This window comes from Pituophis catenifer, unplaced genomic scaffold (genome assembly GCF_029215685.1).
Source record: "Pituophis catenifer annectens isolate HBS135680 unplaced genomic scaffold, rPitCat1.0.hap2 SCAF_1, whole genome shotgun sequence".
In the NCBI taxonomy this organism is placed as follows: domain Eukaryota; kingdom Metazoa; phylum Chordata; class Lepidosauria; order Squamata; family Colubridae; genus Pituophis; species Pituophis catenifer.
The window spans coordinates 61,199,455-61,213,576 of record NW_027256881.1 but is presented as its reverse complement, the minus strand read 5'-3'; the positions used below and the strand labels follow the sequence as shown (position 1 = coordinate 61,213,576).

The window sequence follows — 14,122 nt, the reverse complement described above, 5'->3', positions numbered from 1 at the left end:
TAAGGGACAGAGCAAATTACACAGTCCATTTAGAGCAAACCACAGCTTTGTTTTCTCAATAAAGCATCTTTATTTTGTGCATTATACAGAAAGATGAAAACTTCCCTCTCCTTTTAAGAAATCACAAACAGTGAATATGAAAGGCTTGGCATTGAGAACACACACACGTAATAAAAGGCAAGGGAAGGAGGAGACCAGGAAACGCCTGGACTTGAGGGTAGAAAAAGCACCTTGAATGTTTACATTTGCAATGGGTCAACTTAACCATCACTGTAAACTGCAGAGAAAGCATATATTCCTACCACAGGATAAAATCTCTCAGAAGGTATCTAGAAAGCCAGTTTTTCAAAATGCTTGTATGTAATTAAGGGGAACTTCAAAAGAAAAACTGCCAACAAATAGCCATGATATTGAACTATTTTCTTTTATCCAGGGAGGTGAGTAAAGACTTTTCTTAAAAGGCTATATTAAATAAAAATCTTTCTATATGCGCAGACTTAATAGTAACATGTTATATCCCAGGAGCAGTTGCTCTGAATAATCTAATCTCTGTACAACAGAGATGAAACAGCAGAATGGGGAATCGAGTGGAAGGATAAAAAGTCATATGTTTTACTGGCCATGTTAGCTCGTTTATTCGAGCCCTTGATGCAACAGTGGTTAAAACATATAATAAAAATAACATCACAAACTTTACAAATCTTAATAAAAAGTGAAGGTATCTTTCAGTATCTGAGACCATTCTATCTGATGGCCAATTCAGAAATTCCGCTGTACTTTCAATAAGTCATAGATTTAATCTTAGGTATAAAGGTGATTTTCTGCAAAAGATACTAGTAATACAAATGATAGCAGATGGCAAAGCTGAATGAGAGAATTAGAATTGCAGGAGCACTCCCTATATTGTAACAGCTAGAACAGCCTTTACTGGTACGACCATTGGAAATAAAGACTTGCCCCAAGAAATAGGTTGGACCTCCTGGATATCCATATCTCAGAAAAGTTAAAAATATCGAAAGATACAGCAATCAAAATTGCCAGCCACCACTCACTTCAAGAAACAAGCAACATAGGGTCTGATGCAGCGGTGAAACACTACCACCCCGGTTCTATCCGGTTCGCTGAACTGGTAGGGCCGGCGGTGGGAGGCTCCGCCCACCCATCGGGATATCATTATGTCCCGTTTTTTACCATCTATGCATGCGCAGAAGATTCTATGCATGCACAGAAGTGCGCACACGGACTCCCGCACACTCCTGTTCCCGAACTGGTAGAGAAGGTAAGTGGATTTCACCACTGGTCTGATGGTATACTGGGGCAATCTGCTCTAAGAAGTTGCTTAGGTAGGGCACTTGCTGAGGAACAAATGGCTAACAAAGTGGCAGGGAAATCTGACAGTATCAAGAACTGAGCTGGAGAACTGTGGTGCTATCAGATGAGGGCTATTTTAGAGCAAAGGATGGGCAGCCTGTGTCCCACACGTAGCTTTCCATTGCATCCCTAGCTCATGCTGGTGAAATTTGGTAGAACCACTGATTTTCAGTGGCATGTTTTTTTTAAAAGATTTTGTGATGAGTATATCTGCATAAGGCCTCAGAGAAATTATATGTATCCATTTACATAAAAGCTTCCACCCTCCTCTCCAGTTTAGGCAGAACATTTCAACCCATCTACCCTGGCAATGTCATTGCATCACCAACTATGGATTCTGCAGTTATAGGAGTGCCCGTTAAAAAAAAAAACACTTCATGGCTCCGGTCATGAAATTGTTACCTACCCCTGCATTAGAGGGATTTCTTCCTCCTGTATTCCCCCCTCCCTTTTTTTAAGCTGGTAGGGATTTACCCACAAAGGTGGAGGGAGAAGAGAGACTCTTCATTCCTGGCTTAATGTGAAACCAACAATAATTTAAAATGATTAGAAACATCCTGAGCCGTACTGTAGGCAGTACAGAACGTTAAGCTCTAGTTCCTAATAATAATAATTCATCTGCCATAGAAAGCCTGCAAAACCAGGCACTAGGACAACACTAATACCCTTCTGAACACAAACGAGTCCACCATTGTTGTCTCCCAGGCAGCAGCACCCCAAAATTACAGTCCAACTCACTATGGATATGCCCTTCTCTGGAAATAACTTCCCCCACAATGGTCAACAAAAGCAGGATGTCCAACTTAGTCAAAGATGCAGCTGTTTGCTTGTCTATTCCAGGAAAAGCAGGAATATGGAAGTAAGCAGGTGATGCACAAACAACAAGCTTAACTTGCTCCAGGAAGGGCACTCAGTCCAACAGGTAACTCTGGCTTCTGCAGTGCAGACAAGATGTGCCTATGTAAATTGATTGGCCAACAATGGCTCTGCACAATGGCATGAAATCTTTCCCTTATTCGGAGCACTGAGAAATGCTGGTGTGAGTCAGAAGCTGACCGGATCAGGACACAGATTGTGTTGCAGGCCATTTTCTCCAGTGGTGATAGCCTGGATGGATGTGACATGTCCAATACCTTTGGTAACTCCTTCACGAAACAATAATTTGGCTCCTATCTTCAAATATTCAGGATGTTTAATGAATCTGAAACGAACCACTGCCTTTTCTCCTGTTCGCAATTTGTCCTGAATAAAAGGGAAAGTATCTTAGAATTTTAAAAGTTCAATTGTTTATTTTAGGGATTCCAGAAAACCATGGAAAGCAACTTAGCATACCCTTGAGTTTCTGAAATTTGCAGTGGGTTTATCTGTGAAAACGACAAGAAGAATCCCCCTTTATTTTGTAATACTCAAGATTGAATATGTAGTGCTCCCAACTTGTATTTTCCACAAAACAGCCACTCCATGGGTGGGTTGGATTGAGAAACAGTGACTGATTCAAAGTCAGTTTCCATACCCTACAAAGGGTTAGAACTCAGGATTTCCTGGTTTCTAGTTCAGCAAGGGGAATCTCAAAATGGTTGTGACACAAAGTGAGAAGACAATCAAGCAAATTTCTATTTAGCAAGAAAAGGGAAACTTACTTTCCCATGGATTTTTTCCACAACTGCTGTTTGTCGTACATTTCCAACATGTGCTGTTACTTGGAATCCTTTCCGGAAAGTTGTGGCATGGAACAGTAGAACAATTTCAGCTTCAAATACTGAACAAATAGTTGGGTTCATCTCTGGGCTGACCATCACCATGCCCTAAATGATAGCAAGATTGGATAACTGAATTTTCTTGACAATGGTACTCAACTCTTCCAAACCAAAGCACTACAGAGTACAATCTTTCCAGAAAGAAATCCTCATTTATTGCCCCAAAAGCCAAAGAAAGAAGGGGAGATAAGAATGTGGATGGCAAGCAGGGATGAGTGGGAAACATCTAACAGCTGACTAATCCTGTTTAAGAGTTCAATCTAATTATTTCTTTGTTCTTTTGAAACTCAAGACAATCACCTTAATGCTATAGTTCCCAAATTTCCCATCCCTTGAACTTAAACTTTACACCATAAACTGCGAAGAATTTATTATCCATCGCATTTTGGAACATCTTCAAAAGCAGACGGTCCAGAGGAACCCAGCCAGCTATTGTAAGGGCCTCAGCTACCTTCCCAAGAAAGTAAAACTCTTGAAACAGTTTACATTTCAAAAGGAACTTTTACTGAGATAATGACTGCAGAGAAGTCAGGCGGAGTCTGAATTCAGGCGCAAAGTGTTAGGCTCAATTTTCCCCTCAACCCCCACCCCCAATGCCCCGTGTCCATTTGTAACCAATAAGCTGCCGCAAAGATGTTGTGAGAATTTCCGAGGCTGGATGGTGAGAAGAGATCCCTCGGGGCACCGCGATATTGAAAACCCGGCTAGAACTGGCAGAGAGGGAGTCAGTGCAGATGGCCACTTCTCCCACCTCAATTCCCAAGCAGTTACAGAAAAGTGAAAGCATGCAAACCATTCCACCTGCGGTGCCTCCCCCCCCCCGCCCTAGAATAGCAGTGTTCTGATAGGGACCTACATTTCCCAATATCCGTAAGGCAGGATACTTTATTTTCAGAAAAGGTATAGAGGAGAAGGTTTGTACAACCAAAGGCTCCAGAGAGGGATTAAGGGAGAGCTTACTTTGCGCAGCAGTGAGCGATCAAAGAGCCCAAGAGCTAGGGTGGCAGCCTGCCCAGCTCGAAGAACGCGACATGCTGAACGATTTCGTTGGATACTGCATACTTTCAGCTGAAGGAACTTGCCATCATCTGTTGGACCAACAACCAAATTCTCTCCCTCTTTGCATATCCCACTAGCAAGAGCATAAAAATGGAAAAGACCGCATTTAGCTGTCAGGAGGCAAGACAAGCCTTCTTTTGTGTCTAATTGAGATAATTATCTTGATGCAGGTTCTTTACTCTTGAAATATGAAAAATACCAAAGAGAAAATTTGGATCTGATATTCCAGAGAATAAATGTTTATGCTATATGCACAAAGAACATAGGACTCCTTTAAGGAATACTTTTATTTTTTTATTGGAGTTTTATCTTCCTTGACTCATTCAGTAAGATATAAACTTTTAACTACATTTACTTATAACAAGAAAAGGAGAATAAATGCTATTTCCTGGTTCTTCTTTTGGATCCAAGAAGTCTTTGAACCCATTCCCTATGACTGGCTTTTCCTTACAGAATCCATATATACCAACCTTGACAATGTTCCTCCAACAACTGTGCCTACCTCTGGCACAGTGTAAATTTCATCCACCTGTAGCAGAAAAAGAATGGAAGTTTCAAATATGTTGTGCTGGACTTAGTATTTCAAAGCCAGAGTTAACAATTTGACCTTTTTATTGTCAGACATAACAATACAAGTTCTTATTTAGGAATTCTAAGCCTATCTTTTAATGTTGCCTTCCTTATACCAGTTAGAAGCCTCAAGCATCCCAGTTCTCAATGAACCAATTATATTCTGGAAACATTTCCTAGGTGCAACTCATAAAAGAAATAACCTGGGAGTCAATTCAATGATTGGTAGGACGTTAACAATGAGATTAAATAAAGAATGGTAAAGACAAATAAAGGAGGAGGAAGAGCTACAGCGGAACAGTGGTTAGAATGCAGTATTGCAGGCTGACTCTGCTCACTGCCAGGAGTTCGATCCTTACCAGCTCACAGTTAACTCGGCTTTCCATCCTTCTGATGTAGGTAAAATGAGACTATTGGGGGCAATATGCTGACTTAAAAAGTGTTGTAGAGAGCTATGAAGCAGTATATAAGCTTAAGCACTATTGCTATTGCTAAATAATAAATAGCATTAATTTGTCTTTGAATCAGAAAGTAATTACACTTGCTTGGTTTTATCATCCTCCCAATTCTAAATCCATGGAGCAGAGAATAAATAACCTGCCTTCGCATACTACAGCTGGAGACTCTCAACTGAGAAGAGACTATTGTGTACCTGGAATTCAGTGAGCTGTTGCATCAGCTCTTCCTGTTCTTTGCTGTTTGTCAGAGGAGGAAGGATATTGAGAAATACTCTCAGGAGATCCAGGTTCTCTCCAGAAACACTGGACAAGGTGAAGATGGGAGTGATACTGCAAACAAATGAGTGAAAGAAGCTGGTGATCCATGATGTTGTGCATCTCTATTAGTACTGAATACAATAGGAATGAGATTGGCTTCCACATGTGTAAGTGGAATGTGTAAATAATTAGGGAACAATTTCTGTATCCTATAATTTTTACAGAATCAAAACTTGGTACAGGGTAGTCCTTGACTTACAACTGGTCACTTAATGACCAGTTAAGGTGGACTTCAAAAAGGTTGATTGCTATCTGTCCTCAAAGTTACAACAGATGCACCACCAGTGTTTGCATTTCAGGTGTTTGGCAACTGGCCTGAATTTTTGACTGACTGCAGGATCTTACATTTTACAATCTTTTACCATTTTCCAGCAAACCTACTCATTGGATAAGCTGGATTCAGACTTATGACCATGTAACTCACTTAACAACCATCATAAAAATGGTCATAAAATTGAATCCAGTCAGGTGGTGACTCAACTTATGACCGCAATGACTTAAACTTCCAGGCTCAGTTGTGATCATTAAGTCAAGGACGACCTGTATGCCCATAACTGTTCCATTCCTAAGTATGCAGTGTAGCTGCAGATGATCAAAGGCATCCGAAGCATCTAATGTTTTCTCAAAACAATGAAGCAAGTCTTGAGACAGTGTGACAGAAGCTCCTTTTCTTTCATACTTGTGTGCAATATCACAATATAAAGGGGGTGGAGCTTGCATCACAATGGCAGAACACTCGTTTCATCACTGTTGTCTTCCAGTTCCATAAGTCACTTCAGCAGACCATCCATTTATTATGTGTAAGCTATCCTGCAATATAAAAATCATCACCAAGAGTAAATACTATAAAATCAAAACAGCCCAAAGCAGAGAGTGAAGACATAAAACCAAAGAATATAATCACTTGAACTTTGCTTATTGTTCTTTGATATAAACCACTACCAGCTCCACAAATCTGACTCACTCACACCTTTCTTGCTAAATGCTTCATTTTGAAAGTGTGTTAATTTTAAACTGCATTCCCTACTTGCTAATCGTCTTCCCTCCCATTCAAATGGCCCGTGATTCATACTTGGGGGACTGTGCAAATTGCTGCGCTGCTGTAACTGCATCATCATCAGATGTTACGAGCAATGGAAGTTTGTTGCAGCCAGGCTGCTTCAGAATCCGCTCCAGCTGTTTCACTGTTCGCTCCACAGTGGCTTTTGAGCACAAGTCCACTTTGCTAATGACAATGAAGAAAGGCACTTTAAGGGCCATCGCCAAGCCGAGATGCTCCCGTGTCGTACCAGCTGTAAGAAATAGAAGATAGAGAAAATCAGATGAAAAAAGTAGGACTTCAGTGCAGCTAAAACACACAACTCAATGCCATTTGTTTGAAACTAGTGGAAGTATTTCTATGTTACTGTGGATGAGTCTTGTTTTAAACTACTGCAGGGCTATCAAACTCCTGGCCCACAGGTCGGATGCATCATTTGCTGGCCATACCCATGCCCGTTTTAGCGAAGGGGGGAAAAGCCCCGATACGTCACCTGATGACGTGAGTTTGACACCCCTGAACTACTGCTACCCACTGGTTAATTATAGGCGTTATGTCACCCTTCTGAAACCCCAAGGAGAAATCCGACTATCCACTTACCAATTCCAGTATTGGCACTCACCACCAACATTGCAAAATCTGGACAATAGCTTGTAAGCCCAAAAATGGTGGTTTTTAAATATTTGTGATGGCCAGCTAAATCAATGAAGGTAATCATTTTGGAAGAGCTCTCACAGATTTCTTCAGCTGTCCGTGAATCACTATAGTTCACCACCTAAAAGGCAGAAAACTCAGGTAACTGAGCTCTTATAAAAGGCCAAGTAAAAATTCATACCCAGAGCTATAGAATGATAAACTCGGTGTACAAATACTCGTACCTCTCCCTTACTGTTGAAACCAAGAATTTCAAAGCTAATGCTAGATGTTCTTCCTGACTGGATTTCATGCAAGTGCCGGAAAAGATTGAGTCGAGCTCGGCCTCGCCCATTATCCAGTTCTCCTTGCGTCAAGACGCCTAATAAGGTTGATTTGCCTGAATCCACATTTCCAAGCACAGCCACCCGCAGATCTAGAAACTTAAAAGAAAATTGAGGAGTTGTGTTAAATTGTTCAAAAGATCAACTGATAAGTGCAAGTGAGGCTTGACTACTTTGCAGATTAATGCACTAGGATACCAAATTTCACAAAGTTTGTATAATTCTGAGGTATTTACAAAAATTAATTCCCAAGTATTTGGAATTTAGTACTTTGCATTATAAAATATGCACAAGAAACTGAGTTTCAAAGTTTAACGTTTTCTATCAAGTCATTTCTATCAATTATAGCTCTTCAAAGTCCCAGCAAATGTAGCAATCTAGAATGAAATATCTTAAGTTTTTCTCTCATGATGTTTAAATCAGGTTGATTTTTACCTGTTGGTTATCTGGGACCTTTCGGACAAGAACTTCTGTTATCTTCCTAGGAATGTCACTGTCATAATCCACTTCTCTTTCTCGAAGAACAGTGATGTCAGCTCCCACTCTGCAAAGGGCAAAACAGAACACTGTTGGGGGTTAGTGAATCATCTGCAATCCCCAGTAGGACAAATATCTGGTTATCTTATAATGCTGCTCAGAAAAGCCTCTCACAAGTAAGCAATACTGAGGAAAATATATTTTCCAAATGATCTGATTTTTATCCACATAAATGTACATCTTTGCCAGTTTTGGAAGGCGCCATTCCCCTGAAATATATTTGCACAGATGTCAAACAGTTTCCTCATTTTAAGATCTGTAATAATTTGGGTTTATCTAGATCACCAGAAATGACAAATGTTCCACTAATTACATGTTCCCCATACCAGGACAGGGAGAGATAAAACTTTACCTAAATGAGGCTGAAGTGGGAGGGGGGGGGGAATGACAGCTATAGTAAAGCTACATAACTGTCATTAATACTCAATCTAATTAAGGTAAATGCTAATTGTATTTCTGTGTTCACTAGAAACATGTCAGGAATGGACCTCTTCCCAACATGAGCAAGCACCCACTCCCAAATGAATGAATGGGCACACTCCAGCCCTAGCCCTCCCATTTTGACACTCAACACCCATGGTCATGATTGTTGATAACATAAGTTCCTGCCATCTGGACAGGAGAAACTCATGAAAACTACAGAGACAATTGCCTACAATAGACAATCTTTGTCAAAAAATTGCCAAACCTTCTTGCCAAACTCTGCCCTATCTATATATCTATAGTGACCCCGTTCATTTACAGTTCCCTTCCCCTCCTCCCAAATATGACATATTTGCCCATCCAAAGGTTGCCCAATCCCACTTCAGTGTAATGGCACATAATAAAATATGCATAGCCACACACAAACTTTTTACAACTGAAACAATTAGTAGGTACTGTACCCATGTGGTGGTACTCTGAGAAAAATCTCTTGCTGAAACCATCTCCTCTGTTGGTTATTAGCTGAATTTCCAATATTAAGTCTACCTAAGACAGCAAAATAATAGAGGACACCATTGGCTAACTCTGGCCAAGAAGCAGGACAGATGCACATACTTCTCGGCCATCCGCCGTAGTGTTTTAAGAGAGGCGTGCATTTCTTCTTCAGACAGTCCAACAAGCAGCCCGTTGTCCTCTACACCAATCTGGTACACAGCCTCACCACGGCCTTCTTGTAGTCGCCACTTCATTTGCGTTACTAGATGTTCAAAGCGGTACTGAGATGGATTAACTAACTTCAGCTGTCCAAAGAAAGAAGTAATTATAATCAGCATCTAAGGAGGTCTGATGGAGCTGAACATTTTTTTCAGTATGTTCTGCACAATACTCTTAACATTTGTTAAGCTCCATGAAATTAAGCAAAGAAAGATCAGTGGGCAAGAAGACTAACAATTATTCAAAGGCACTCTGAAATAATTGAATAAAAAGGTTTTTTTAAAATATAAATTTAATAATACCCAGGTTCAGTATTCAAATGTAAAATAGTCAACACATCTATAAATAACGTTTTGGCAAAAATCATTCTTTTCTGTTATTTATCTCTCTCTCTCTCTTCCTAGACATGGAATTTACAGAATCATTTGGCTTAGAACTCTTAAATGGCTTGCACAAGAGACTCACCTTGTATTCTATGTTCCCATCTTCTGCCTATATACAAGAAGAAGAGATCTTAAATTAATGGATAATATGGTGTTCAACATTTCATATACAAAACTTGACAAAAGAGATGACAACTAAATATAGTTGCCAGACAGCAATGACAGGCTAGTTTAAATTATAGTAGTTAAATCAAGTCACTTAACATTATGGTTCTTTCATCTTTATACAAAAGAAGTTACACTGAATTAATTTATTCAGTTCAAACATAATTAACAAGACATTTAATCTTAAAAAAAAAACAAAAATACAAAATACAAACTAAGAAAGAAAAGAAAAATATAAGAAAATTTATAAGAAGATATTCATATTTTGTACTTATTCATTGTGATTGGTTTACTAATGAATTCATTACTACATGACCAACCCAAAATATTGTTCAAAGACATCACAAACTCTCTGCCATATTACAGATTGTTGCATTCTTTGATTATTAGAAAATACTTTTTCCAAAACAGATTAAATCATACATTACCGAAAACCATTCTTTGAATGGTAGTAGTCTGAGGATAAGTAGCTTAATCTAGTTTATGACTGCTAGATGAAATACCTTGTATTTTGCTCTGGGAAGTCTGGGGGGGAGGGTGGGATGTGGGGAGGGAAAGGGTGGGGGGAATGTGGGGAGGAATTTTTTGTTGTTGTTTGTAAAACTTTTCAATAAAAAAAAAAAAAGAAAACCATTCTTTGATATTTCTCAGTATAATTCCCTTAGCCACTCCCAGGCATGAAAATTATGTATCATTCAGTACAGTTCAAAGTACCATTTGATTTACCTGCATCTAAAGCAATTTATGCACTAACATAAATGCCCCAAGAATTCAATAAGGATTTTAATAAAATGTTTCTATCAACTGTAATAAGTCAAATCATGCAGAAATCATTATCTCATAAATGATAGACAAGTTTTAAATAGACTCCTGACTCTCACTCTGTTTTCATTAAATACCTTTTGCTTTCCTGTTCTGGTATCATTCACTAGACATTTTCTTTAGAAATAAAGTAAAACCGCAGTGGTGCAGTGGTTAGAATGCAGTAATGTAGGCTACTTCTGCTGACTGCAGGCTGCCAGCAATTTGGCAGTTTGAATCTCACCAGGCTCAAGGTTGACTCAGCCTTCCATCCTTCCGAGGTTGGTAAAATGAGGACTCAGATTGTTGGGGGCAATAGGCTGACTCTGTAAACTGTAAACTGCTTAGAGAGGGCTGTAAAGCACTGTGAAGCGGGTATATAAGTCTAAGTGCTATTGCTAAATACCGTAATTGACATGCTTGAACATTGGTTTTGTTGAATATTGATTTTTACATCTTGTCTGTGGATTATGTTCTTTGGTTTTTTATATTGCTTTGTGATTTTTTTTTATATGTTTTAATACTGTATTTTGCTTTTTGTATTGTTTTTAATTGTTGTAAACTGCCCAGAATTCATGCATTTCAAATAGGCAATTAAATAAATAAAAATTCTAATCTGTTTCAGGCTTTAAGCTCACATTAACAAGTGCCCTAAAAAGTCTGGATTAGTAATTGATAAATGTTTTATTAAACATTACTGAAGAACATCATAAACAGGAAAATTGGAGAACTGGCGAGAGATGAACAATTCTACACTTTGTTCATCACTAATCACATTTTTGCACTAACCTACTTTATTTGGCCCCTGTCTCAAAGGTGTTCTGCTATACATTGTCAAACAACTCTAGCAAATAACTAATGTTCCTCATGACCTGAGCATAATGTTAAGTGAGAAAGTAATAGTGTGACCTATGTCATGGCAGATCCAAGGAACAATGGTTCTTCAAAACTTCCTTCATAAATTATGCTGATATTTTTCCAGAAGACATTTCTATCTGGTTGTAATAGTGAGCACATAAGATTATTCATAAAACTCATAGTAAGAAAGTCTATAATCTTTCTCTAAAAACAGGTATGTGACATTGATTCATATCCTGCTAGTCTTGAATCAGGAGAGTGAGCTTTTAATTCAAAGGGAAGCATTATAAATCAGATTAACAATAACATAAAATGTATCTACTCAAGTTTAATTTCTTCCTAAAATAATTAACCATTTTAGATCCAGCATTGTTCTCTCTTTAGAAAACTTTCCTTCCTATATCTTAAGTTACTTGTAGTAGCCTACTGTTTTCAACCTTAAACCTATGGCGTAAAAGGGCTGGTGAAGGGAAATACCATACTTAGCAAAGAATATCCTGCAATTAGACACCCTCACTTTGTAGATTAGACTAGATACATAATAATTTATTTACACAGCACAGGTTTATTAACATGGCATTATTCTGCAATGTATATAAACACACATATCCAAATTCATGGAAGTTAAGAAATTATGCCTACAATACAAATTAGCAATGTTGAAGAAGCACTAATTATCCACTGGGTTGCTGTGGAAGTGAGGAAGGAGAAACAGGTTTGGGCATGCACAGCAATACTTCATGCTGTTAACTGAGGACAGAAAAATAGTACTATAACACTGAAAACTCAGGGATAGTGTAAATAATAATTCTTATCTTGGTACTTGGAAGAACTCAGTGTTATAAAATATGAACAAAAAAAATTGAATAAAAGTAGTTATTTTCATGTCTTAGATCACATAGAAAGTATAATTCTGCTATAATTGCTGGCAAATCACCAAGAGAAATAGGAATAGAAAATGAAACCACTGTTATAAAAGAATCCACACTACACATTCATATCCACATAAACTGTATATAAATATCAAAAAGCAGGTTTAGCAGGATGGGCCTAGGATTATATTGGATTTGTGATTATATGAACTTTATTCAACCTTTCATTAAATTCCATTTTCTACTTTCATATACTAATGCCTAGTTTTTATATGACCGAAGTAAGCCAAATTTTTGCAGTAAAATATTTTTTAAAAGGCTACTTAAATTTAAAAATCAAAAGCATCAATTTTAAGACCCTGTTCAAAATATGTGGGTTTAAAGATCTTTAAAACCTGGGAAAGAGTCATCTGTTTGATTTGATAGCCTCAATTTGCCCCCAAACGAGTCAAAGAAAACCATAGGTAAATAATTGCAAATTATCTCAATGAAAGAAGTAATACCAGCACTTTTAATCTCACTCGGAAACATATTCTGAGATCTTAAATTTGTCTGTATATCATACAATCTTAGACTGCAGGAAAACACACAACTTTTAACTTTTCTAGACATTCATATACACACACGCCCAAATCTTAAAGAAATTCATAAAATCTTCTCCATACTGATTATTATAATTTATTATAGTCTGTAGATGTATAGAGATGTCTATGCATTGTTTTCTAGTGAGTCTATTGAACCATGTAGTTTGATATCAGCTCTACCTGTCTTTACCATTAACAGAGGGCTGGTTTTGAGGGTGAGAGTGGGCTAGAAAATTAGCATAAGGAACTAGCCCTTGCTAGTCCCACTAACTAGTAAAGTTCAGAGCCAAAGATTTACAAAAATATATGCCAGTAATCTTAACTGAAATTATCTTAGAACCTCGATTTTGAAGCTTCTTAATTCCTTCCATATTTGGTTGGCTGGCTACCTATCCAGAAACAAGCACCAATGTAGTTTAAAAATGCAATTTTAGTGAATCAGCATCAGCAAAAGGGGAAAGAAGCTCCTTTCGGTGGAAACAAAAACTGAAACCCACTTTTTGCCTTCCCTATTCAAAATCAGGGTCCCAAAACTCCCTCAAAGCGAAGCCAAGCTCAAAGTGCCTGCGATATTTACCAGAGCGAGGTAGACAGCGGCGGAGCTGTCAAAGAGGGAAGAGTTCTAATCCACATCAGTCAAAGGACCCCCGAATGGAATCGAAGAGGGGTGTGTGAAAAGACAAAACACAAAACTCTAACCACAACAGCACTCCCCCCCCTCACCCCCCCCAAAAGGCTGCCCTCTCGGGATACGTCGTATCTTCCTCCAAAACACAAATCAGCTCTTTATTTTGCCCTTTAACGCCAGTCCCGTTGACTTCCAACTATCAGCATCTTCGTTCGTCCCAGGCAGAACCTTGGAAGACGGGCGCCCTCCGCTTCGTGCTCGAAAAAGCTCCTGCCCACCCAACCTCGGGCTCGGCAGGGTGTCTCGGCTCACCTCCGGAGGAAGGTAGGGCGGGTTGTTGGCCTTGCCACCTCGGTATCTCCCGTTCTTCTTCCTCCCCTTGGAAGAACCACCGCCTCCGCTTCCGCCGCGGCCTCGCAGGGCACCCCCATTGCCGCCCCCCACGGGCCGGCAGCAACCCCCAAACAGCTCGGACACCCGCGAGTCCATCCTGGGGCCAGCCGGCAGGACCTCCGCCTCTGCGGATGCCTCTCAGCCCAGGACTGGGCTTTTGACGGCTACCCTCCACTCTGGCGCTTGGCGTCAGAAAGAAGCGCAGGGTACCACGG

The 14,122-nt window shown here is 39.3% G+C and overlaps 1 protein-coding gene across 1 annotated transcript; it reads right to left on the bottom strand.

The window, feature by feature from the left end:
* Nucleotides 1–46: 46 nt before the first annotated feature.
* Nucleotides 47–14,084, bottom strand: GTPBP2 (GTP binding protein 2). The gene is made up of 12 exons (XM_070932485.1): nt 13,827–14,084; nt 9,689–9,715; nt 9,125–9,309; nt 7,985–8,093; nt 7,451–7,648; nt 7,173–7,347; nt 6,606–6,825; nt 5,410–5,545; nt 4,658–4,716; nt 4,089–4,260; nt 3,012–3,176; nt 47–2,613 (listed from the first exon to the last, which is right to left on the bottom strand). Exons 1-12 carry the CDS (start codon nt 14,001–14,003, stop codon nt 2,416–2,418), a joined length of 1,821 nt encoding a protein of 606 aa, XP_070788586.1. The 5' UTR covers nt 14,004–14,084; the 3' UTR covers nt 47–2,415.
* Nucleotides 14,085–14,122: the final 38 nt, after the last annotated feature.

What these genes read in the sequence shown, in the direction of transcription:
- GTPBP2 (XM_070932485.1), bottom strand. Translation starts at nt 14,003, where the DNA reads ATGGACTCGCGGGTGTCCGAGCTGTTTGGGGGTTGCTGCCGGCCCGTG. An exon ending in GTTGGAGGAACATTGTCAAG is followed by an intron (nt 4,261 to 4,657) that starts GTTGGTATATAT and finishes TGCTCTTGCTAG; the next exon opens with TGGGATATGCAAAGAGGGAG. An exon ending in TGGAAAAAATCCATGGGAAA is followed by an intron (nt 2,614 to 3,011) that starts GTAAGTTTCCCT and finishes CCTTTTATTCAG; the next exon opens with GACAAATTGCGAACAGGAGA.